This window comes from Canis lupus, chromosome 17 (assembly GCF_003254725.2).
Source record: "Canis lupus dingo isolate Sandy chromosome 17, ASM325472v2, whole genome shotgun sequence".
NCBI lineage: Eukaryota > Metazoa > Chordata > Mammalia > Carnivora > Canidae > Canis > Canis lupus.
Window position 1 is genome coordinate 49,448,593 of NC_064259.1, and position 26,979 is coordinate 49,475,571.

Genomic DNA, 26,979 nt, shown 5'->3' on the forward strand with positions numbered 1-26,979 from the left:
ATGTTTAAAGACAGAATGTCTGTTCCCTATACAGGAACATACTAGAATGTCCACTCTTGCCACTGCTATTCAACATGGTACTGGAGGTGCTAGCCAAGGTAATCTAAAAAAAAAAAAAAAAAAAAAAAAAAAAAAAGAAAGGCATGCAGACTGCAGAGGAAGAAGTAAAACTACATTTGCAGGTGACAAGATCTTATATCTAGAAAGCCCTAAAGAATACATAAAACATTTATTTATTTATTAAGATTTTATTTATTTATTCATGAGAGACACAGAGAGAGAAAGAGAGAGAGAGAGAGGGAGGGAGAGAGACAGACAGACACAGGCAGAGGTTCTCCCATGCAGGGAGCTTGACATGGGACTTGATATTGGGTCTTCAGGATCACGCCCTGGGCTGAAGGTGGCGCTAAACCGCTGAGCTACCTAGGCTTCCCCTACATAAAACATTTATATGTGAACTATTAAAATGAGTTCACCATGGTTGCAGGATAAAAGGTAAATATTTATAAGTCAATTATATTGTTATACACCTGCAGTTAACAAAAAAACAAATTAAGAAAACCATTCCATTCACAACAGCATCAAACAAAATTACTTAGGAAGAAACTTAACAAAAGGAGTACAAAAAACTTCTATTCTGAAAACTATGAAACATTATGGAAAGAAATTAAGGATCTATATAAATGGAAAACATCCATGTTTATGGATTGGAAGACTTAACATTGTTTAAAAGGCAACAATTCCCAAAATGATCACAGATTCAATACAATCCCTACCAGAATCCTAGTTGATACCCCTGTAGAAACTGCCAAGCTGCTTCCAAAATTCTTACAGAATTTTAAAGGAACAAAATAGCCAACATAATTCTGAAAAATAAGACAATGTTGGAAGACTCATACTTCCTAATTTCAAATCTTACTACAAAGCTTTTTATCAAGACTGTGTGGCACTGACATAGGGATAGACATATAGATCAATGGAACAGAATTGAGAGCCCAGAAATAAATCATTCATCTATTGTCAACTGATATTTGTAAGGGTGCCAAGCCCATTTAATGAAGAAAGAATTCTTTTTAATAAATGGTGCTGAAACAACTGGATAACCACATGGGAAAGAATTAAATTAGACCCTTACCCTGCACCATATACAAAAATTAACTCAAAATGGATCAAAGACCTAAAAGTAAAACTAAAACTGTAAAGCTTTTAGAAGAAAACACAGGGATAAATCTTCATGACCCTGGATTCGGCAAAAGATGTTAGGCATGACACCAAGAACATGAGCAACAAAAGAAAAAAAAAGAGATAGACTTCATTAAAATTAAAAACTTTTCCACTTTAAAGGATATCATTAAGAAAGTGAAAAGACAACCCACACGTTTGAAAATCAACTTTGACAGAAAAATGTATCTTTTTATACAAATAACACTTAGAACTCAATAAAAAGAGAAATAACACAAATTAAAATCTGAATAGGTTCTGAATAGATATTTCTCAAAGGAAGATGTATAACTGACCAATAAGCAAAAGATGTTCAACATCATTAGTCATGAAGGAAATACAAATCAACAGCAAAATGATATACCAGTTGATACCCACTAGAATAGGTACAATCAAAAAGTCAGGGGGCCCCTGGGTGGCACAGTTGGGTAAGCATTCAACTCTTGGTTTCAGCTCAGGTCTCGATCTCAGGGACATGGGATGAGGTCTTGAGTCTGGCTCCACACTCAGCATGAGATTCTCTCTCCCTATCCCTCTGCCCCCCCTCCCCATGTGCTCAGGTGCTCTCTCTCTCTCTCAAATAAATTAATAATTTTTTTCTTAAAAGTAAAAAGAAATTTTTTAGAAGTCAGATAATAAGAAATGTTATCAAGGTTGTTGAGAAACTAGAATTCTCATACACTGCTAGTGGGAAATGTGAAATAATGCAGCACCTTGGCAAACAGTCTGAGAGTTCTTTAAATGATGAAATTTAAAGTTATCACATAACCCAGCAATTCAACTCCTAGGTATATACAAATGAAAACATATGTCTACATAAAAACTTGTATATGAATATTTATATAGAAGCATTATTCATAATAGCCAAAAGGTAAAAACCACCCAAATGTCCATTAATGGGCAAATGGATAGACAAAATGTAGCATATACATACAATGGAATATTATTCAGCCATTAAAATGAATAAAGTATTGATACACGTTAAATCTTATATGAACCTGAAAACATCATGCTGAGTTAATAGAAGTCAGTCACAAAAGTCCACATTTTAGGGGATCCCTGGGTAGCGCAGCGGTTTAGCGCCTGCCTTTGGCCCAGGGCGCGGTCCTGGAGACCCGGGATCGAATCCACGTTGGGCTCCCGGTGCATGGAGTCTGCTTCTCCCTCTGCCTGTGTCTCTGCCTCTATCTCTCTCTCTGTGTGACTATCATAAATAAATAAAAATTTTTTTAAAAAGTCCACATTTTATATGATTCCATGTAATTAATTATTTAAGGTCCAGAAAGAGAAATGTATAGAGACAAAGTAGGTCAGTGGGGATTAATGAGGGGGTAGAAAGGTGATAGCTAAGGTTACAGGGTTTGTACTTGAGGTGATGAAAACATTCTAAAATCAAAAGTGTTGATGGTTGTATATACCTATGAATAGGGTAAAAACCATTGAATTGTACACTTGAAATAAGTGAATTGTATAGTATGTGCACTATATATCAGTAAAGCTCTTTAAGAATGTTCTATAGGCATTACAAAAGTTTTTAAATTTTTCTTAAATTTTTATTTATTTATGATAGTCACACAGAGAGAGAGAGAGAGGCAGAGACACAGGCAGAGGGAGAAGCAGGCTCCATGCACCAGGAGCCCGACGTGGGATTCGATCCCGGGTCTCCAGGATCACGCCCTGGGCCAAAGGCAGGCGCCAAACCGCTGCGCCACCCAGGGATCCCCCTCAAAAGTTTTATTTAAAGATTTTTTTGGGATGCCTGAGTGGCTCAGAGGTTGAGCATCTGCCTTTCGCTCAGGGCGTGATCCTGGGATCCAGGATCGAATCCCACATCGGGCTCCCTGCTTGGACCCTGCTTCTCCCTCTGCCTGTGTCTCTTCCTCTCTCTGTCTCTTGTGAATAAATAAATAAAATCTTAAAAGATATATTTTTTTATTTTTTAAAATTTATTTATTTATTTATATAGTCACACACAGAGAGAGAGAGAGAGAGAGAGAGAGAGAGAGAGAGAGAGGCAGAGGCACAGGCAGAGGGAGAAGCAGGCTCCATGCACTGGGCGCCCGATGTGGGATTCGATCCCCGGTCTCTAGGATCACGCCCTGGGCCAAAGGCAGGCGCTAAACCGCTGCGCCACCCAGGGATCCCAAAAAATATATTTTTTTAAAGCATACATTTATACATATCTATTAGATGAACCTCATTATTTGCATTATTCTCAGATGTACTTTTAACTATGCTTTTTATAAAAAATTTCATTTCTATGATCTCTCATGACATAGCATGTGTATTCAACCTCTCTCTTACTCTGTATTGTCCATTTCTCCTTGAAGATTCTCTGGAGTTTTGTTAGTTTATGGTCTGATCCGAATTCCTCTACCCCCAAGCAAAGTTCCCTCTCCCTTCTTAAGCACCTTTTCATTTTATACATATTTTTATGCTATTTCATGGTTAAAGATATATGTAGTGTAGCCTCATTATGGATTGCAAATCAGTTTAAAAATATTCCTCCTTGATTCCAACACTTTGGGTGTTGTCTATATTAATATCATGTTTCCAAATTTCTCTTTGAGATGTCTATAGTTTTCCTTTTATTTTCAACCATTCTGAGTCATTTTGTTTTTAATGTGTTTGCTATATAGCATGGAACCAAGTCTGTTTTTTAACCTAATCTGAGATTATTTTAATAGATGAATTTATCCCATAAATATATATACTCTTTTTGTTTTGTTTTCTTCTAATAGGCTCCACCCCCAGAGCAGAATCCAATGTGGGGCTTAAACTCAGAACTGTGAGATCAAGAATTCAGCTGAGATCAAAGGCTGGAGTTTAACCAACTGACTGAGCCACCCAGGCACTCCAATGTTTATGTTGTCTTACATGCTCTCCATTCTCTATTTTAGGTATTTTTTCTTCTTTTACAAATTTACTTTTTTCTTTTCTCCTTCCTTTACTCTCTTGTTACTCCATTTTTCTAAATATTTTAATGTTTTATAGTTTTAGAAATAACTTTTATAATCTTATATACTGTAACTTACCATGTATTTCTTGATTTATTTTTAAAGATGATAATAGTTCACTTATACATCTTTCAGCCTGCCTTTCTTCTGCCTGTCTCCTTGCTAATTTTTCTTTTTGTCTTTTTGCCTTGCTTTTTCTGTGTGGATGCCTGTACAATGTACCCTTTTTCTTTGACGTTCACTACTATTACCAACATATGTCTTGGTGTTGATTATTACCATATAAATTTTTCTCTAGGACTAGGTATATCTTTTTATTATTTTTAAAATTTTTATTTTTTAAAAGATTTTATTTTTTATTCATGAGAGACACAGAGAGAGCGTCAAAACACAGGCAGAGGGAGAAGCAGACTCCCCGTGGGGAGCCCGATGTGGGACTTGATCCCAGGACTCTGGGATCACGTCCTGAGCCAAAGGCAGATGCTCAACTGCTCAGACACTCCGGCATCCCTAAGTTTGTCCTTTTAAATTGTAGGTTCAGTTTTCCTTGTATATCTTATTATTTTTGTTATCTTCTTTGGAGACACTAACAGATATCATTGTGCTAGATTTCCAGTCATTCGTCAAATTATTATTATTTTTTAAAGATTTTATTTATATATTCATTCATGAAAGACACAGAGAGAAAGAGAGAGGCAGAGACACAGGCAGAGGGAGAAGCAGGCTCCATGTAGGGAGCCTGATGTGGGACTTGATCCCGGGTCTCCAGGATCTCACCCTGGGCCAAAGGTAGGCACTAAACCGCTGAGTCACCCAGGGATCCCCAAATTATTTTTTCTAATAGCCTCCATCTCCTTTTTATTTTCTTTTTTATTAAGATTTTATTTATTTATTCATGAGAGACACAGAGAGAAAGAGAGAGGCAGAGACACAGGCAGAGGGAGAAGCAGGCTCCATGCAGGGAGCCCGACGTGGGAACTCCATCCCGGGTCTCCAGGATCAGGTCCTGGACCGAAGGTGGTGCTAAACCGGTGAGCCACCTGGGCTGCCCCTCCTTTTTCTTTTTACAATTCTTTTCCTTCAATTTGTTCTCTGATCCCCTAAATCTTCTTACCTCTTATTATCTAAACTTTTTTAAAAAAGATTATTTATTTATTATTTATTCATGACAGACACAGGGAGAGAGAGAGAGAGAGGCAGAGACACAGGCAGAGGGAGAAGCAGGCTCCATGCAGGGAGCCTGACCTGGGACTTGATCCCGGATCTCCAGGATCACACCCCGGCTGAAGACGGTGCTAAACCGCTGGGCCACCAGGGTTGCCCTACTATCTAAACTTTAACACATTTCACATTTTCTATAATTATTTATAGTGTATAACATGTAGGAAAAAATTTCGTGTCTTCTAGAATATGCTTTTACAGATTATAGTTCTACTTTTCTTTTCCAAGTTATGTCTCCTACACTACCCACTGCAGAGTTGTAATTCTGTTTTTCCATCTTATACATTTCTTTTATTGTGGTAAAAAATACATACATAACATTTGCCATCTTAACCATTTTTAAGTATACAATTCAGTAGTGTTAAGTATATTCACATTGTTGTGCAATAGATCTCTAGAACATCTTCATATTGCAATATTAACACTCCATATCAACTAAACACCAATTCTTCTTGCCTCCTCTCTACCAACCATGGGCAAATAATTTTCTACATTTCTATAATTCTAACTACTTTAGATACTTCATATAAGTGAGATATACAGTATTGTCCTTTTGTGTTGGCTTATTTCACTTAGCACAATGTCCTTGAGCTTATCTATATTGCAGCATGTGACAGGATTGTCTTCATTTTCAAGGTTACATAATATTCTTTGGATGTATGTACCACATTTTCTTTAACCATTCATCTGTTGATGGACATACGGGCTGTTTCCGGAATTGGATTAAGTGTAAATAATGCTGTGATGAACATGAGAATGGAGATCTCTCTAAGATACTGCCTTGAATTATTTTGGATATATACCCAGAACTGGGATTGCTGAATCATGGTAATTCTATTTGTAATTCTTTGAGGAATCTGAATACTATTTTCCATAATGGCTACAACATTTTATATTCATACCAACAGTGCACAAGGGTTCCAGTTTCTCTGCATCATTGGGACAATTGTTACTTTCTATTCTTTTTGTTCATATCCCAATTAGTGTGAAGTGGTATCTCATTATGGTTTGTGATTTGCCTTTCTCTGATGATTAGTGATTTCAAGCATCTTTTCATATGCTTGTTGGCTATTCATATATCTTCTTAGGAGAACTGTCTATTCAAGTCCTTTGCCCATTTTTTTTCTTTTTTTTTTTTTTCCTTTGCCCATTTTTAAACTGGGTTTCTTTGCTGCTGAATTATGGAAGTTCCATATATGGTCTGGATATTAACCAATTATCATTACCTTTTCACCCTGTTGTGTCCTTTAATGCAGCTTTTTTTTTTTTTTTAAGATTTTATTTATTTATTCATGACAGAGAGAGAGCGAGGCAGAGACACAGGCAGAGGGAGAAGCAGGCTCCATGCAGGGAGCCCGATGCAGGACTTGATCCCGGGTCTCCAGGATCACACCCCAGGCCGAAGATGGTGCTAAACCACTGGGCCACCGGGGCTGCCCCTTTAATGCAGTTTTTAATTCTGAGTAATATAATTGATTTATTTTTGCTTTTGTTGCCTATGCTTTTGGTGTCATATCCAAGAAATCCTTGCCAAATCCAATGTCATGAAACTTTTCCCTTGTTTCCTTCTAAGAGTTTTAGATTTAGCTCTTATATTTGGATCTTTGATCCATTTTTGAGTTAAGTTTTATATATGGTAAAAAGTAAGGGTTCGACTTCATTCCTTTCATGTGGATATCCAGTTTTCTAACACCATTTGTTGAAGAGACTCTACTTTCCCCACTGTGTAGTCTTGGCACCCTGTGGAAAATCATTTATATGTTATCTCATCTATTAATCTTGATGTGAGTAACTGCATCTGGACTATTTTCGAAATACAATATGGATAGATTAATGCCTTGACTCCTTTCTTTCCTTATCTGGGTATATTTTATCTTCCTCTAAGTGGTAAAGTTTGACAGCTAGGTAGTAATGACTTATGTTCTATATGTTCTTTCATGTTAGAAATAGGGGGCCATGGGTAAACATAAACAGATCTAATCTCGACTCTTTTACTATAATTTTTTAAATGTTTGTATTGTGGCTCTGTCTTTATTACAGTCTTCTGGAATGCCTTCAAATTTTAGGTTTTCCCCTGTTTCTGTACTGAAACATGATACTTCTATTACTGCCAGCCTGAAGTATTTATTTTTTTTTTAAGATTTTATTTATTCATGAGAATACACAGAAAGGAGAGAGAGAGAGAGAGAGAGAGAGAGAGAGAGAGAGGCAAAGACACAGGCAGAGGGAGGAGGCTCCATACAGGGAGCCTGACATGGGACCGGATCCCGGGTCTCCAGGATCACGCCCTGGGCTGAAGGCAGCGCTAAACTGCTGAGCCACGGGAGCTGCCCTGAAGTATTTATTTGTAATTCTATTTCTAAATTTATAATACCTTTCCCCAGAAGTAACAATTATTTTACATAATGAAGTGATACAGAAGAAGAAGGAGAAGGAGAAGAAGAAGAGGAAGAAGAGGAGGAGGAGGAGGAGGAGTGAAACTCTAAATTGTGAGGCAATGTTATTATCAGAATAAAATGAGGGGTGCCTGTGTGGCTCAGTCAGTTGCGCACCTGACTCTAGATTTCAGCTCAGGTCATGATCTCAGCATTTAAGGATCTCAGTCCTTAAATTGAATCCCACATTGGACTCCATTCTCAGCAGAGAATCTGCTTGAGGTTTCTCTCTCCTTCTCCCTCTGCCCCTCCCCCTGCTCCCATTCTCTCTCTCTCTCTCAAATAAATAAATCTTTAAATAAATAAATAAAATGGAAACACACACACACACAGGCCCTGTCTCTCTCTTATTCTCTGTCACTCCCCCCTCATACTCTTCTTCCTTTCCCCCGACACCCCAATCCCCCTCAAACTCTTCTCTCCTTCCCCTTACACCCCAATCCCATTACCTGCAATATCTATCTGCAAGGATTCCTTATCTTCTTTCCAGGCTTCCTTAGGAAATGTCCTCTTATTAAGGATCTCCTCTTTCTGTTTAATGGCTTTAGTGTCTGGCAGACTTTCAAGCTTTATGTCTTGTAGTCGAGCTGAGTGCTCTGCAGCAGCAGCATCGCTGGAACCTAAGAGGGGTAAATTAACACAGTATCCAGATAGAAGGTTGACAAAAAATATTTTTAAAAACCTCTCAAGCATCTAATATGTAAGAAGGCACTGTAACTGGTATTGAAGATAACGATGGTATAGAAAATAAAAGAATTACAGCATAAGAGAAAGACAGATTATGTACTCAAAAAAGGGAGAAACTACTTCTAGTTAGGAGGATCATGAAAGAACTCTAGGGTAAAGAAACAACTGATCTGGATGTTAGAAGTTAGCTAAGCTGGGATACACAGTGAGACAAAGAGAAAGGCAATTTAGGCAAAGATAACTATATAAGAAAACAAGACAGGAAAGCAACTGAACATCTAAGTAACAGAGCAAATATATGGTTTATTTGAGTAAAGAATATATAAGGAAAAGAGGTGCCTAAAAAGCTGTTTGGGAGCTGATTTTATTATTTGGAAAGACTGTGCTAAAAGAGTTCAGAATTTATTCTTAAGGGTAATGAAAACTTTCTGATTATGAGATTAACATAGTCTGTTTCTAGAACATTCATTTAGTAACAGCAAAAAGGGGGGTAAAATTTTGAAGTGTTGCCCAGAATACAACATAACTTGTGAAAAAAAGCAATACACAAAAAAAGAGAAGTGGCTAATTATACTCCAAAATGTTTCTATTTACAATTGTGTCAGAGACTACCAGCTGTCCTCTGAAATCCCTTATTCTAGCTTCTAAAATAAAACCCTGACAATAGAGTGGACAGATCGAGGAGATCTTGTGTCCTTCAAATGCCTCCCTTCATGAGCACAAAATCTTGTTTCCAGCCATTAATTGGTTCAGAATCTGAAGCAGAGGTAATGGTAGGCAACCAGTGTCCCTAGATCACTGAATAATACCCCAAAGAGCAGCCTTAGCCATCATCCTTTAGAAGAAGTTCTGAAAAGGAACTGGTATCAAACAGAGAAATGAAGAATTAAAAAAACAATGGGCTTTGGAAGATTTTGGGTAAAAGATTTTGGCTGCTGGGTAAAAGAAATTTTGATAATGTTTATTTGGGGAGAGAAAAACAAAGCAAGTTTATCCTGGCTCTTAAAATATTACTTAAGGCTCAACTGGAGAAAGTAAGAGGTAAACATTAGCTGAGAAGAGAAGTAGAAACCCAATCCCACCTTAAATATTCAAATATTTTCAGTCTGTATGGTTACTACTATGATGCTACCAGTTTACTTAATTCTAGAATATGCACCCCTTGGACCTGTCTATGGAGAACTTCACAAACTCTCATTTTGACGAGAAGACTGCTACTCTTATGTCATAGGACTGGCAAATGCCTTGTCTTACTTTCATTAAAAGAGAGTTATCCATGGAGACATTGAGCCAGTGAACCTGTTCCTTGAGTCAACTAGAGAGTTTAAGATTACAGATTTTGGGTAGTTGGTATACGTCCTCATCTTCCCAAACTACCTACTGTAGCACTCTGGATTATTTGCCCCCTGAGATGATTAAAGGCTGAATGTGTGCTGAGATGCTCTGGAGCCTTGGGGTTCTTTGCCATAAATTTCTAGTTGGGAAGCCTCCTTTTGAGGTAAGCACTTACCAAGAGATGTATAAAAATTACCCTGGGTTGTATTTCTATTCCTTGACTTTGTATGAGAGGGAGACAGGGACTTCTTTTCAAGACAGCTGAAGCATAACCCTAGCTAAAGGCTGATTCTCAAAGAAGTGCCCAAATACCCCTAGATCATAGCAAACTTATCAAAGCCAACTAGCTGCCAAACTTTGAATCTTTCAATATTTTGAACCTTATAGGGTGGGGTGCCTGGCTGGCTCAGTCAGTAGAGCAAGTGACTCTTGATCTCAGGGTTGCAAGTCCCAGCGGCACACTGGGTATAGAGATGATTTGAAAAAAATAATAAATTCTTAAAAAAAAAATCTTGCACGGAGAGAAATCTCTGAGCCACAGCTGCTGTATAATCTGTCAGGAACAGGCTACTGACACTTATCTTACTACTGACTGTCTGCCTGCAATCTAGAGCACTACAGAGTGGTTTTTGTTTTGTTTTGTTTTACTGAGCAGGCAGTACTTTGGCCTTCCTACTTGAAAAGTTTCACTTCAGTAAACATGACATTCCAAAATGAAAGAAGCCATAAAACTTGTGCTAACAATGCTGGTTTCATAGTCTGGAGGTGAGATTCAATTGCAGCCACCCCACAAGCTGTTCTGAATAAGGCATCCTTGTGGAAAATGAAGCCGGGGTCTGATAGGGGAAAGTGACCACTTCACTCCAATACCCTTCCTAAGAGTGTGTATAACCCACTGGGTGGCCAAGCCTGTTAAAGCTGTCAGAATGAACAGATTCTTTCTTTTACATGTGAAAAATGAAGATTCTGTATTTTTTCTGTATAAAAAAAAAAAGAAAAGAAAGAACCTTGACTTCATTGGGCATATGGTTACCAGAATAGAGATTATATCACAGGTTGGTGTTGACGTGTGACTAAGACTGTCCAATACAGTGGAAGGGGAATGGTACATGTAACTTTTGGAATATACTTTTTTCTTTCCCAGTCTTCCTTTCTGTTGGCTGGAATACAGGCCTGATGGCGACTGCATGAGAATGGAGGCTAAAAATGTTAGAGCAACAGGAGAGAAAGAGCTTTGTTCCTTGATACGCTGTAGTCCACATCTGGATTTTTACAAAAAGAGAAATAATTTCCTGTCTTCTTTAAGCCAATGTTATTTTGTTTTTGTTTTCATCTCTCAGAGCCAAAACAAATCCTAACTTTAACATGCTATTATAGGCATTTTTAATCAGCATAATCCCATTGAAGTTAACTACATAGGTACTTAAGTAAATTTTATAAGTTTTTTTTTTTTTTTTTTTTAATCAGGAAAGTCTGTTATGTGAATTTCTGGCAATGAGATTAACTTGTGTATCATAATCACAAAGTTCTCCAGAAATGTCTTAAAGAGCTTTAAACATGTTAATTTTACCTGCCAATCCACACCAATAAAATTACAACTATATTCTATTTCTCATATGAGCAAGACAAAGGTTGAAGATAGTAAAGAACAGAGAATACTTTTCTGTTTATACTCATTTTAGAAAGCCAGAAAAAAAATACACAGATAGTCCAGTTCAGTTACCTTTAGAGGCTTTCTGCAAAGATTCTTCTTCAGGTTGGGCAGCCTTAGTCACTGCCTTTTTAGTGTAGATTTCCTTTTTCTGGTTTTTGTCTGAGAGGTTCTCATCGTCAGTGATGGAAACCTGAACTTGGGCATCTGGAATAACGGCATCATGTAATTCCACAGAGAAGGAGAAGACAACCTACACAATAGGCAACTAACCTTTACCTCAAAAAACATGGTCCAAACAAACCCCCAAACTTCTTTTTATGTTAAGGAAAGAAAGCATTTTTTAGGCCCCACCACAGCTTTTAAGCTGTGACAGTTATGGTGGGTTTACAACATGAATTGGAAAGCTTTTCATATTCTTCTGTGTACAATGATGGTTTAAATAAAATGTCATTTTAAATGAAATTTGTTCTTTACTGGCTTGACACAATACTTTAAAAAAATCAGTTATCTTTTTCAAAGGGCGAAAGTGGATTTGAACAACTCCTTTGAGTTCTTCGGTTTATTCAAAGTTTTTGTCATTTATTGAGCCAATTTGATATTTTATATAATCCTAGGAAAGCATCTGTACCACATAGATTTTATATATAATAGTCTTATGATTTTTAAAAACCTCCTGAAATTATGTCCTTTTAAAATTGTCTAACACTTTCTACTTTCTATTTTTCTTGGTCATACTTGCTAGAGATTTATCTATCTCGTTGGGTTTGTTTTTTTTTTTTTTTTAAGATTTTATTTATTTGACAGAGAGAGAGAGCACAAGTAGGGGGACTGGTAGCCAGAGCGAGAGTGAGAAGCAGGCTCCCAGCTGAGCAAGGAATCCAATGCCAAGCTCTATCCCAGGACCCTAGGATCATGACCCAAGCCAAAGTCAGACACTTCACTGACTGAGCTACCCAGGCGCCCTTTACTGGTCTTTTAAAATCAGCCCTTTTTTTTCTTATTATATGAGAAAATTCAAGTGTAAAATAATGTAACTAAATATATTAAAAATCACCAATAAAACAACTAGGATAACAGTTAATAATGGTCATATCTTTTTACAATGGGTTCAAGAGATTCATCTCATTGCTAAATATAAATATTTTTCAACAAAGAAATCAGAAAAGCAGTAGAGATTACTAAAGATATAACATAGTGTGTCAACCAGAGGGCTTAAGAAATAAAGCATTACAGATACAATTTCCTGTATAAAGTGTCAGATGCCATTTTGTCATTTTAGTAGCAACCCTTATGCTGAATTTAGACTTTATCAATCTCAAGGACGTTTCTGAATTTTTTTGCCTTATTGCATGCATTAAATCAACAATATGTACCCAAACTAGAACACAGAATTATCCATGTTTAAAAACTGCCCTAGGATCAGCAGCACCTATTTAGCTAATAGCTATGCACAGGAATAAAAACCCTAAATGGAATAAAGCAACACAGGCAGTTATACATGTAGAATTTTCAGTGGCCACTGGAGTCTCTATTTAATAAATGCAACCATGTACCAACTAAAGAAGTACAATGCAGGGATGCTGAGGAAAAAAGTCAAGTGGGTCTCTAAAGATTAAAAGCTTTTATAATGCAGTAGGGCCTATATCTGGGGATAAGGTTGAAAACTCAAATACCCACAGTGACCGGACAGATAAGGTAGATGAATGAAGCAGAATGGCTGAGAAGTGTGGGAACTTGAAGCAAACACAAGAATGTACATCCTCTCTGCACAGATCAACCATGTGACAGGGGCAGGTGGTTACTGCCATGGAGGAATGCAAGCTGAGTGCAACCAGATATTCTGATTTTTCAAGGAAGTCCAACATCTTATTTTTTTTTTTCAACATCTTATTTTTAAATGTTGGCAGCAAAATGTTAAGAAAATTTAAAACACCATGTGAGCCATATATGTTCCTGCAGAATCCAATATATGAAAACAGTAGTTTGCACCATCAGATGAATTCATGAAGCAAATTTAATCAAGATTTTCTATGAATTTCAGTTTCTAAAACATTCCTGATTGGATACTATTTCACTTCAAAAGTTGCAGTATATTTTATTTCCCAGAGTGAAAATAAAGTTTATAGTTTCAAGAAATCTGTCGGGTGCATGGGTGGCTCAGTTAAGCATCTGCCTTTGGCCAGGATTGTAGTCCCAGGGTCCTGGAATCAAACCTCGGATCAGGCTCCCTGCTTGGTGGGGAGCCTGCTTCTCTCTCTCCCTCTATTGTTCTCCCTGCTGCTGTTCCCTCTCCCTGTGCTCTGTGGCTTTCTCTCTCTGTCAAATAAATAAATAAAATCCTAAAAAAAAAAAAAAATTCTGTGAAGTGTTTTAAAAGATTTTGTAAATATTTTACCTTCTTGTTGATAACCAATAACACAGCTAACAGAAAAAAGTTTGTCTAACACCAGAAAAAAGATAAAGGCTGGACAATATTCTCATTTGGGTCAAAGGAAAAAGGCCACAAAATATACAAAGCCAATTCAGTTACCTGCATTATCTTTCTGAGGGGTTTTTCGTCCTACTAACAAGGATGCCTTAGGCACCACCCTCTTACTGTAGATCCCCTCTTTATGTTTAATGTTAGCAGGGACTGTGAGGTCATCATTCCTTGTGCCTAGCACTTCTGCTGGGAAATCTGGAGCAATGGCATCATTGGATCCTGCGGAAGGGTGGGAAAGTAGTCCAATTAACACAAATATAGACATGAAGTTGAAGAAAGACAAAAAGTTTACCTCTTAAACCACTTCTATTAAAAAGGTACTGCAATAGGAGTGTCATAGTGTAATCAGGAGGCGATGTCAGTCAGGTTGAGGCTGTCAGACATGTACAATAAACTGCAACAGTACATAGTAGAGAAGCACGTGACAGAGGATAGATCAAGGAGAGTATCAGTTCAGAAGAGAGACAATTTCTAGTTCAGAGAGGAAAATATAGACTGTCATGTGGAAAATAAGCAGGCTTTCTGAAATATGCCAAGGAAAGAAGAAAGACATTTTAGGCAGCAGTGAAGCATGAGCAAAGACAAGGAGGCAGGGAAGCAAAGAGTATATAAGAATAGTGGTCACTTTGCAGTCAGGCCAGATCATAGAATACATTAAAGAAAGCAGTAGGCAATATTAAAAAATAACTATTTGGGACAAAATTCAGCAGACCATCAGCAGACCATGGGATCCCAAGTTAAAGAGTACAAATTTTATTGTATATGAAATGCAACATTAAAAATTTTTAAGTAAAGGGAAAATATAATCAGCTATGTTTTAGGAAGATTATCTGACAATACAAGATACAAAACACTGAAAGTCTTACGTGATAAAGAACTACAAGATTTGAAAGTAATTTTATTTTCTTTTAAAATACATTTCAATATTCCTATGTCCACTGGTAAGAGAAGTTTATCCATGCCATATAAAAGAAGTAAAGAACATTTCTGAGCACCTAAAATATATACAGCAATAGATCTGCATATTAGTCTCATCAATATAGTGCAAATATAAGTAAGTCATGAAGGATTTTTAAGGACAGATTGCAAGGATCCTACTAAGCCTGTTGGGTCATATGCATAGATAGATTAAATTGGGCTTTTTCTCAGCTTTTGTGACATCACTTTTTCTTATTCACTCCCCATCTCTCTGGCAAATCCTTAAGACCCTTCTTCTACCAAATTGCCAAATGCTAGAGTTCTTCAGGGAGTCAGAACTCCTTTTTCTTCCTGGGTGAACTCATCAATTACCAATGGACGGAACACTATCTACATACTGGCCAACATATATGTTTCTTTAGCTGACCTTTCTTTTGAGTTCTGGATTCTAGCATTCAGGACATAGCTATCTCTTACAGTATCTTTTGAAGAAAACAGAAAAAATATGTCCCCTTCTTAATTAAAAAAAAAAACCCCGATATTATATATTACGGTACAACATAACAATTATACATGGGGATCGTTCCTCACAAATACTTCGATACCAGAGAACACACACCACTAGCAGCAAACACATGCAAACTCTTCACCGCCACCCTTTGTTCTCCAAGATAGGTGACTGTGTCAGGTTCGTAGTCAGGTGTCAAACAATAAACCCCTGAGAGCAGGGGTGGATGAACGAGAGAATCAAGTCAGTGGAGCTGAAAGGCAACTGAAAGACAGTGTAGCCACATGCAGCTGCAGAATGTATAAGTATAGATTTTTGTTTGGGGCAAGAAGAGAGCTAACATTGATCTAGAATTCTAACTGGATATCTGGAACCTTCATGCTCACCTACGTATTTTCATAAAAAAACAGTATACGTTTATAAAATGTTAATATTGCCACCTTCTATGTGGCACTCTTGCTACAACCTTAATTGTGTACACCTCTGTTTACGGTCAATAGCTTATTAACTAACTAGTGTCCTTGCTTCTACTTCTAGAGTTCCCATCTTGGCTCCCTGCCTTCCCAGCTATGAAGTGGTTTTCCATCTAGCTGGCAGATACATTTTACAAATGTAAAGGAAACCACAGTTGCCTACAGGAATAAAATTCAAATGTTTTAGTATGGTTTACAAAAACACTGCATGATCTTGGATCTAACAATATCAGACCATTGTGCTCTAATCACATTGCCTTTTCATCTGTGAAATGTATCAAGCTCTTTTCTGTTTTCAGGAGCTTTGCCCATTCTGTCATCCTCTAATCTTTGCTACCTAGCCCATCTCTATCCTATAGACCTCATCTCTAAAGTTATTTCTTAGAAAGGCCTTTCGGAGCTCCTCAAAAAAAAAATGGGTACTCTTATTATTCTCACTCCGTTCTACTTTATTTTCTTAACACTTATCATTTGTAATTATGTACTTATTTGTGGTCTATTTATTTATTATCTGTAACAACATTCCACATACTCCATAATCTTTAGGATCTTGTTTATTTCCGTAAATGTAACATCTAGTATAGTATCTGCCAGGAACACAGTAAAAGCTTTAGTCCTTCTTGGCTGAAGAAAAAATGACCATGAACTGAAAGCTTTTGTCACCTTATGAAAAAACCCCAAACAACCAAACCTTGGTTTTAGATGCTTTGGGATGAATACTGTGATTGCAATGTAGATAGTTACATATCTGTTTTTTTTCCCATTCAATTCAAGATAAATTTTAAATGGAATCTAGAGTTTAAAGTCAGTATATAAGATGAAAAAACATATAGGGTTGAAATTACCCTGGAAGGTTCCTTAAGAAGGGACCATGTTGAAATTGACATCCTGTCAGATCAACTAATACACCAGAGTGCACTTTTTCCCTCTGGCTTGCAACAAATCACTGTGCCTACTTCTGAGCACCTCATGAAGTACCTGGCTTGTGTTTAGAGGCCATGTTGTAACAATAAGACATTTTAACTCTAGAATTAAAAAAAAAAAAAAAAAAAAAAACAAACTCTAGAATAATTCTCAGGGAATCAAGATAAGATGCTTAAACTATTATAAAAGGCAAATGAAGATAGTAAACTTTGAGAACAGAGGTTTCCCATCACCCATTTCAAATTCCATAATGATAATATGTTGAGTATACAGACTGCATACAACTCTTGAACTTTTTTTTTTAATTTTTAAAAAAATTTATTTATGATAGTCACACAGAGAGAGAGAGAGGCAGAGACACAGGCAGAGGGAGAAGCAGGCTCTATGCACCGGGAGCCCAACGTGGGATTCGATCCCGGGTCTCCAGGATCGTGCCCTGGGCCAAAGGCAGGCGCCAAACTGCTGCGCCACCCAGGGATCCCTTGAACTTTTTTTTTTAAAGATTTTATTTTTAAGTAATCTCTACATTCAACATGGAACTTGAACCCACAACCCCAAGATCAAGAGTTGTATGCTTTACCAACTGAGCCAGCCAGGTGTCCACAACACTTGCACTTTTATTTTGCAAGATAGTTATCAAGTTTTAAAATTCTCTTAGGGTTTTTCTGGTAGCATTTTTTTTTATTGTGGTAAAATATACATATAATTTCCCCTTCTAGCCATTTTTAAGTATACAGTTCAGTGGCTTTAAGTACATTCACACTGATGTGCAACCATCATATCACATATCTCCAGAATTCACACATTTTCACAAACCGAAACTACCTATTACACATAACTCCCTTTTTCTCCTCCCGTTCAACCCTTGGTAACCACTGTTCTACTTTGTCTCTATGAATTTGACTACTCCAGGTACCTCATACAAGTGAAATCTTAGAATATTTGTCCCTTTGTGACCAGCTTATTTCACTTAGCACAAAATCTTCAGGGTTCATCAGCAATGTAGCACGTGCCAAATTTCACTTTTTAAGGCTGAATAATATTTCACTGCATATATGTATCACATTTTATGTATTTATTCATCAGCTGATAGACATTGAGTTCTATTTGCTTTTTCACTATTGTAAATAATGTTGCTACGAACATGAGCATACAAATATCTGTTCAAATCCTTGCTTTTAATTCTTTTGGGTATATGTTAGATCATATAGTAATTCTATGTTTAACTTTTTTTTTTTTTAAGAGAGTGTGTGTGTGTGTACAGTGGAAGGGTGCAGAGGTACAGAGGGAGAGGGAGAGAATCTTAAGCAGGCTCCATGCCCAGCACCGAGCCCAACTGACACTTGATCTCATGACCTGAGCTGAAATCAAGAGTCCAATGCTTAACTGACTGAGTCCAGATACCCCTGTATGTTTACTTTTTTTCAGTAACCACTATGCCGGCTCTCTGTAGTAGCTACATCCTTTTAAATTCCCTCCAGTAATACACAAGGGTTGCAATTTCTCCATACCTATACCAACCCTTGTTATTTTCTGTTTTATAACAGCCATCCTAATGGATATGGAGTGGTATCTCACTGTGGTTTCAATTTGCATTTCCTTCATGACTAATGATGTACAGCACCTTTTAATGTTCTTTTTGGACATTTGTGTATCTTTCTTGGAAAAATGTCTATTCAGATCCCGTGCCCATTTTAAAATTAGACTCTTGTTGTTGAGTTGTAAGAGTTCTTCATACATTCTGAATATTAATCCCTTATCAGATATGATTTGCATTTTGTTATAATTCTGTGAATTATCTTTAGTCTGTTGATAGTTTTTTTGATATGTAAGTTTTAACTTTTCATAAATTCCAATTTTTCTTTTGTTTCCTGTGCTTTTGATAACATATTAGTTTTATAAGAACTTTAACAACCTATTTGATTACCAAACCATGAATAAAATAAATCCTCTTTGTCTTTTCTATTAAACACAGAGAATACAAGTAAATTGGCTTTTGTTTTCATGCTTTTCATCCTAAAATTAACTTCTGACATTTTTGTTCACCTTATAACTACAATTTCTATTTAGACGAATGTTCTGTTAAACTGGATTCAAAGTTCACCACTGGTCACCTTTAGCACTGCTTCATTACTCTTTCTGGAACACTTCATTTTAACCCACCTCTTCAGCTGGGTGAATCTTCAAATTAATTTTTCAAGTAAGTATGACGGTTACCTACGAAGAGACTCATTTTAGACCTAAAGACAGCTGCTGAATGAAAGTAAGGGGCTGGAGAAAACTTTACCAAGCAAATGGATGTCAAAAGAAAGCTGGAGCAGGACTACTTAAATGGACAAACTAGAATTTTTTATTCTTAGATTGTTTTTATCCTGCTTTGGTATTAGGGTAGTACTGGCTTCATGGAATGACTTTGAATGTGTTCCCTCTACTCCATTTTTAAAAGATTTTGATGAAGATTGTCATTAATTATTTTTTTAAATGTTTGGCAGAATTCACCAATGAAACCAGGTAGTCTTGGGCTTTTCTGTGAGGGGAGATTTTTTTTATTCCTAATGTAACTTTCATTCTTGTTATTAGTCTAAGAAATTTCCTACTTCTTGGATTCAAGATTCATGATGCAATCTTGGTAATTTGTGCATTTTTAGGAACTACCTGGTTTTGTTTTCTAAGTTATCTGATTTGTTTGTATATAACTGTTTATAATAATCTGTTTTCAAACTGTATTTCTGTGGTTATCTGCTGTATTATTTTCTCTTCCATTTCTTATCTTGGTTTTTGAGTCTTTCTTTGCTGAGTTGATATAGTTAAAGCTTGTCAATTTTGTTTTTGTTTTTTTTTTTTTTAATTTTTTTTTTTTAATTTTTATTTATTTGTGATAGTCACAGAGAGAGAGAGAGAATGAGGCAGAGACACAGGCAGAGGGAGAAGCAGGCTCCATGCACCGGGAGCCCGACGTGGGATTCGATCCCGGATCTCCAGGATCGCGCCCTGGGCCAAAGGCAGGCGCCAAACCACTGCGCCACCCAGGGATCCCAAGCTTGTCAATTTTGTTGTTTGGCTTTTCTTTTTTAAAATATGGTCATTACTTTCAATGTTATGCTATTGTTTACTCTGGTCTCTATTTTACTTATTTCTTATTTTTCTTTGTTCTTTCCTTCCTTTACTAAATTGCAGCTACATTTTTTCTTTTTTTCCAGTTTCTTGAGGTGTAATGTTATTTGAACTTTTTCCCTTAATACATTTATGGCATAAATTTCACTCTAACATCTGCTTTTGCAACCTCCCTTAGGTTTTGGAATATTGTCTTTTTCTTTTGTTTTGAGACATACTTTGATTTGCCATTTGATTTATTTGGCTCACTGCTTGTGCAGTAGTGTGTTAATATTTACATATTAAATATTTACATTGTAGATTTTCCAGGTTTATTGTTGATCTTTAGTTTTTTTATCATCATAGTTAGAAAATACACTTGGTATATTTCAGTCTTCTTAAATCTGTAGTATTTGTTACACTGGAATTAAAATATTTTTTTTTTGGAATTAAAATTTTAAACTTAATTAAACAGAAAGTATGAAGGCAGAGTATGTTTTCAAGTTCCTGTGCATTTGTGAAAATGTCTCTTTGCTGTCATATTGCTTAACAAATATGTCCTTGGGTCCATAAGTTTTTGAATTATATAATTTCCCCAATAAATACCTATTTTGTTATTTCTTACATTTAGGATCTGGATTTCTGTTTTCTTCCCCAGATTCGAGAAGTTTTCAGCCATTAATTCTTTGAATAAATTTTCTGCTCCCTTTCTCCTCCCTCTGGGAGCCCTATAATGTAATGTGAATGTTATTATGCTTAATAGCATCACTAGGTTCCCCTAGCCTATTCTCATTGACTTTTTTTCCTATATCCTGTTCAGCTTGATTGCTTTCTATTACTCTGTCTTCTAGCTCACTGATCAATTCTTCTGTGTTCTCTAGTCTACTATGTATTCTCTCCGGTGTATTTTAAATTTCAGTTATTGAGTTCTTCATCAATGATCGATTCCTTTTTATATTTTCTTTGTTGAGGATCTCATTGAGATCTGCCACTCTTTTCTCAAGTCCAGCGAATATCTTTATTACCATTACTTTACATTTTCTATCATGCATACTGCTTATCTCCATTTTGTTTAGCTCTCTTGCTGTGATTTTTTTCTTAAGATTTATTTATTTGTTTATGATAGACAGAGAGAGAGAGAGAGAGAGAGAGAGAGAGAGACAGAGGCAGAGACACAGGAGGAGGGAGAAGCAGGCTCCATGCCGGGAGCCCGACCCGGTACTCGATCCTGGGACTCCAGGATCGTGCCCTGGGCCAAAGGCAGGCATTAAACCGCTAAGCCACCCAGGGATCCCCTCTTGCTGTGATTTTATCCTATTCTTTGATTTGGGACATAGTCCTCTATCTCATTTTTTCTGTGTTTCTCTGTGTTAGAAAAGTCAGCTACATCTCCTGTTCTTCAAAGTAGTGGCCTTATGAAGAAGAGGTCCTGTAGTGCCATGCAATGCAATGTCCCTATTCACCGGAAACTGGGTGCTTCAGGGGTATCTCCTGCATGTGTCCTACTACTGTGGTTAAGCCACGTTTGCCTTTAGTCCAGTCAGCTACAATGGGTCTCTTTGCCTGTAGTGGGTCAGTCTGGGGCTACCTTGTGGTTGAACTGGGTAAGACTAGAGGTTTGTTAGAGCTGTAGTTGCATGGTGCTTTCCCTGTGTTTTCTGAGAGGCTTTTGTTGGTGAGCATTGCCAGATATCTGCTCCCAGGCCACAGCTGAACTCTTATTATGTGTATTTATCTTCATCTCTACTCAGGTCACCTTGGAGTGGTCCTGGTCACTGTTGGGGCTACTTGCACAATGTCTTGCTTCTGGTGACACTTTGGATGGATTCTTGCCAATATGGGTCAGAAGGAGCAAATCTGAATGTGGGGGCAGGGCACACTGTTAGCAAAGCTGGTATGCGCTGGTATGCTTGTGGGAGAAGACCCGGAGCCTTTTGGAGAACTGCCGAGAGCAGTTTGGATGGCACAAACCCACAGGGGTACATGAGAGTGGGGCATCTTATTAACAAAGCTAGGTGAAGAGTGTGCTTCCTCCAGCAAACATGCATGTATCTAGGATTGGGGGTGAGGAAGAGGAAGAAAAATGGCACTGGCTCTTTTGTTCTTGGAGAAATCTACAGATCCTTGTTCCTACTGCACACCTGAGATTAATAAAACCTCCAGGCATTTCTCCCTACTGCTTCTTCTTTTTTTTTTTTTCCCCCTACTGCTTCTATACTGTATCTCAGAAGGGCTGTTGTGCTGTTCATTTAAAAGCGGGAACTGAGTTTTCTATTGCCCTCTGGCTATCCCGGATTAGAGCCTGATTATTTTTAAAATTCCTTGTGTTAAGCCACAGTGATTATAAAAACCCAAGAAGTTTTAAGCCAAATGTTATGGGGATTTATCTTCCCTGTGTGGGTCCCCCATGCCTGGTGCCTGGTGTGGGGTCTGCTCCTCTCCCTTCTCCATGCTTGTGGTGTCCCTTCCTCCGACAGTCAGTCTTATGGGTAAGCTTAGCTCCTGGCTGAGTCTTTGCCATTCCTAACATTTTTCATGTGGCTTCTTCTATGATTGGCTGTGGAGAGTCTGCTCTGTGTTTGGGTTATTTCCTGGATTATTTACACTGATGTATTATCTGGTGTATCCGTGGGATGAGGTGAGTAGAAGTCTCCTACTCTGCCATCCTCCTGGAAGGTCCCTGGTCCCTCCCTTCTTAAAAATTGAAATGTAATTCAAATAACATAAAATCCATCAATTTAATAAGTGTACAAATGAGTACTTTTTAGTATATTTATAACCACTACTGCTATTTAATTCCAGGACATTCTTGTCACCCACAAAAAGAAACTCTATACATATATAAGCAATCACTCCATTTCCTTCTCCCCAACAGCTGCTGGCAATCAGTGATCTACTTTTTGTCTATATGGATTTGCTTGTTCTGGACATTTCATATAAATGGTATTATATAATATGTGACCTTTACTACTGGTTTGAATTGTGTAATTCTCTCTTTAAAAGTGTCATTTAAAAATATTTGTCAGTTTTCTTTATGTATTCAGGACGCTGTTGTTAGGTGCGTATATATTTATAATTATTTTCCTCATCAATTGACACTTTAATCATTACAAAATGACCTTCATCTTTACTAATAAATCTTAAAGTCTATTGTGTCTAATAACATTCTAGTCTTCTTTGGTTACTGTTTACATGGCATATCCTTTTAGATCCTTTAACTCTCATCAGCTTGTCTTTGAAACTAAAGAAACTTTTTTTTTGTAGAAAGCATACAGTTGGACCATGTCTTTTTATCTACCTTGTCAATCTGCCTTTTTAATGGGAGCATAACTCATTTACATTTAATATAGTAACACATAATGTGTTTAGCTCTTCTGTTTTTGTACTTCTCTAGTACTGTCTTTTTTGTTCTTTGATTCCTCTACTAATAAATATTAAATAAATATTTATTAAATAAATATTACTGTATTAAATAATATTGTGTTAAATAAATATTTACTAGTAGAGCATTTTAATTCCTATGGTGAGTCTTTTACTATATATTTTTAAGTTATTTTCTTAGTAGTTGTTTGGATATTACCATTCACATTTTAATATAAATTAACAATCTATTTGAATACCAATTTCAACAGTATACAAAAACCTGTCTCCTCCCCTCTTTATGCTATTATTTTCACAAGTTCTATCTTTATACATTTTTGTACAAGGGATTTATTATTGTTTTTACCTATTTGTCTTTAAAGTCGAATGAAAGAAAATAGAATTACAAAGACACATTTATGCTGTTTGTTTTTTTTAATATTTACCTGTGTAGTTATCTTTACCAGTGCTGTTTATTTTTTTTAACATGGATTCAAGTTACTGGTAGTGTCCACTCATTTCATCCTGAAGAATCCCTTTAGTATTTCCCATAGGTCAGTTTGGTAGCAATAAACTATCTGAGAATGTCTTATTTTCTCCTTCATTTTTGAAGGGTAGTTCTGCTAGATACAGACATATTGGTTCATAATTTTTCTTTCAGCTCTTTGAATACATCATTGCAATGTCTTTGGCCTCCAAAGTTTCTGATGAGATATCAGCTATTAATCTTATTGAGAATCCCTTTCCCAAAATGAATTACTTCTCTCTTGCTGGTTTCAACATTATCTTTGTCTTTTAACAGTTTAATTATGATGTGTCTAATTATGGATCTCTTTAAGTTTATCCTGTTTCAGTTTCCTTCAGCTTATCAGATATATAGATTAATAGTAACCATACATTTGGGAAGTTTTTGGTCATTACTTCTCCAAATATTTTTTCAGTCTCATTGTCTCTCCTTCTAAATTCCCATCCTGTTTGTAAAACAGTACTCCTGATGGTATCCCATGGGATTTTGAAATTCTGTGCTTTTGTGTTTTTCATACTGAATAATGTCAATTGGCATATCTTCAAGTTCGCTGATTCTTCTGCCTGCTCAAATCTGATCCTGAGCTTTCCTAGTGAATTTTAAATTCTATTTATTGTGCTTTCCAACTCCCAAATTTCTATTTGGATGTCTTTTTGTAATTAACTTTTCATTGATATTCTCTATTTGGTTAAGACTCTATTTTCATTGATACTATTTGGTTAAGATACTTTTTTCATTGATATTCTCTATTTTGTTAAGACACCATTCTATTTCAGTTATTTTTACTAATTTATTTTTTGAGAGAGTGAGCACGTGAGCAAGCACAGGAGCTGGGGTAGGGAGCAAAGGGAGAGGGAGAAGGAGAGACAGAATCTTAAGCAGGCTCCCCACCCAATGCAGAGACTTATGCTGGGCTTGATCTCATGACCCTGAGAACACAACTTGAGCCAAAATCAAGAGTCGGACCCTTAACTAACTGAACCACTCAGGTACCCTTCTTTAGTTCTTTAGATATGGTTTCATTCAGTTCTTTGAATATTATTTAAAATAGCTAATTAAGTCTTTGTGTAGTGAGTCCAACATCTAGTATTCCCCAGAGACAATTCCTAAACTGCCATTTTCTTGTGTATGAACCACATTTTTTGGTTTTTAATTTTGTAGCTTGTAATTTTTTGTTGAAAAGTTAGCATCCTAAATAACAAGATATGGTAATTTCAGAAATCAGATTCCATCCACTCCTCAAAGTTTGCTGTTCTTGCTTTATGTTGTTTTTTTTTTTTTAAGTAACTTCTTTGAATGTATTCTATAAAATCTACTGAAGTTTCTAATTCAAGTAGTTTAGTGGTCAGTTAATGCCTAAACAAAGATTTCCTTAAACACCTAAGACAAGTAAATCTGGAAGATTAACAAAGGGGCTTTGCCTGCATATCAGGGCATGCCTTCAACTTTCAGCCAGGCAGTTGTCAACTCTGCCTTAGCCTTCCTTTTCTTCTTGCACAGAGACTCAAGCACAACCAGAGATAAAGGGTGTGGCATTTTCGGGTCTTTCCTGAGAATAACATAGGCCTATATGCATGTAAACAGTCTTCTGGAGCCCCAGGAATAGGTCAAAGTTTTTCAATACATCTATGGACATCTTCCGTGGATTTACCTTTAAGCTTTGGGTTAGTCTATTGTTTGCCTCAATTGTTATCTATCATTTCAGCATTATAACATTAAAACACTTGCCTGTAAATGTTCTTGAAAAACACCCCATGTTCACCTACACACAACTACACACATACACACACACACACACACTCAGACTTTTAACACTGGATAGCTCTGAGTGAGATTAAATAAAGACAAGTTTCTTGAATGGCATCTTCCAGGGAACTACCAGACAGATCAAATACTGACAATTTGGGGGGAATGAAGTTTGAAACAAGTGTGGCCCTGTTTTACTCCCTCCAGTCCTGGGAAAGCAGGCTGATATTTTTCAAGGTTATTACTGAGCTGAGTATAGAGATGGGACTAGTGGAAGTTAAATGCCACAAAGCTTATTGTTCTTAGCAAGATTTAGCCATTTCTCTTAAATAAATGTTCATTGGGTTGCTATAAACCTTTGGTTAATCTCCAGAGTTTTGGATACATTTTCTGAAGTTTTGCCAATTGTTTTTGTTGCTTCTATCAAGGGGTGAATTCTTAGGTCTTTACTACACCATTTTCTCTGCTGTAACTCCACTTTCTTTAAAAGATCCCAGCTAGTTTTCTCCCCATGGCTTTTTGCAACTATACAGTGATTATTAATGTGTAAGTATTTGAATGTCTATAATGAGTACTGGTATGAGGTATAAAATGACTTACCAAAAAAGACATCTCAGAAATTACTGTCTAATATACATAGGATCTTGTTCTACTTAAGAATGTTACTAGGCATAATAAGTAAATTCTAACCCATCTCTTTCTGGGGGGCTGTTACCTTTGCCTTGTTTATATTTTACAGATTTCATTAATTCAAATGTTTATCCATTCTCAGTTAAGGAAAAATCTATTTGGTCCAAATATTTGCAACCAGTGGTATATGACTTGCCCTTGGCCCCAAACACTAACTGGATTCTTCTCATTATCTAAAGATGCATGACATATTAATTGACAACAGCTATTAGAACAATTCCTAGGCTTTCATCTAGAGTAGCTCTACTAGTTTAAGAGAGGATTTTCCTATTGTCAACTCCCCCACTCAGAGAACATGAAAACTACAATCTAAAGGGTGAAAAAATATATACAAATATAAATAAATAAATAAATAAATAAATAAATAAATAATCTGGATCTCTGTCTTATCGATATATTCACCAATACATTGATGTACTCTATTTACAGGGACAATTTTTCTCAGGATGCAATGTACAATCCCTGAATTATTTTCACCTCCCATCACTGTCCAATTCTTCTCAAAATTAATGTCTTCAGCCAGATGAAAGACTTAGGGACACAGACATATAGCAGGACACTGGAGGCCTCAAAAAGTATTGAGATATCTGATCAGGTATTTTACTGGTATACACATTCTTTCTGTCTTCTGAACCAGGGATTGAAAGTTAAAAAGTGATCACTTTTTCCTACTGGGGGCTGAGAGTGAAAGAGTGATTAAAGTTTTCTTACTCAATTGTTTTCTATCTGGTAGCCATTAAATGTTTGTG

At 36.6% G+C, this 26,979-nt stretch overlaps 1 protein-coding gene across 1 annotated transcript in view; it reads right to left on the reverse strand.

Annotated features, from left to right (window-relative positions):
* Positions 1–26,979, reverse strand: part of ALMS1 (ALMS1 centrosome and basal body associated protein) — a 215,606-nt gene that overhangs the window by 52,388 nt on the left and 136,239 nt on the right. Inside the window, exons 15-17 of the mRNA XM_035700716.2 lie at positions 14,041–14,211; positions 11,580–11,714; positions 8,284–8,454 (exon numbers count right to left, since the gene is read on the reverse strand). Coding sequence (XP_035556609.1) covers positions 8,284–8,454; positions 11,580–11,714; positions 14,041–14,211 — 477 coding nt within the window. The remainder of the gene's footprint in view (positions 1–8,283; positions 8,455–11,579; positions 11,715–14,040; positions 14,212–26,979) is intronic.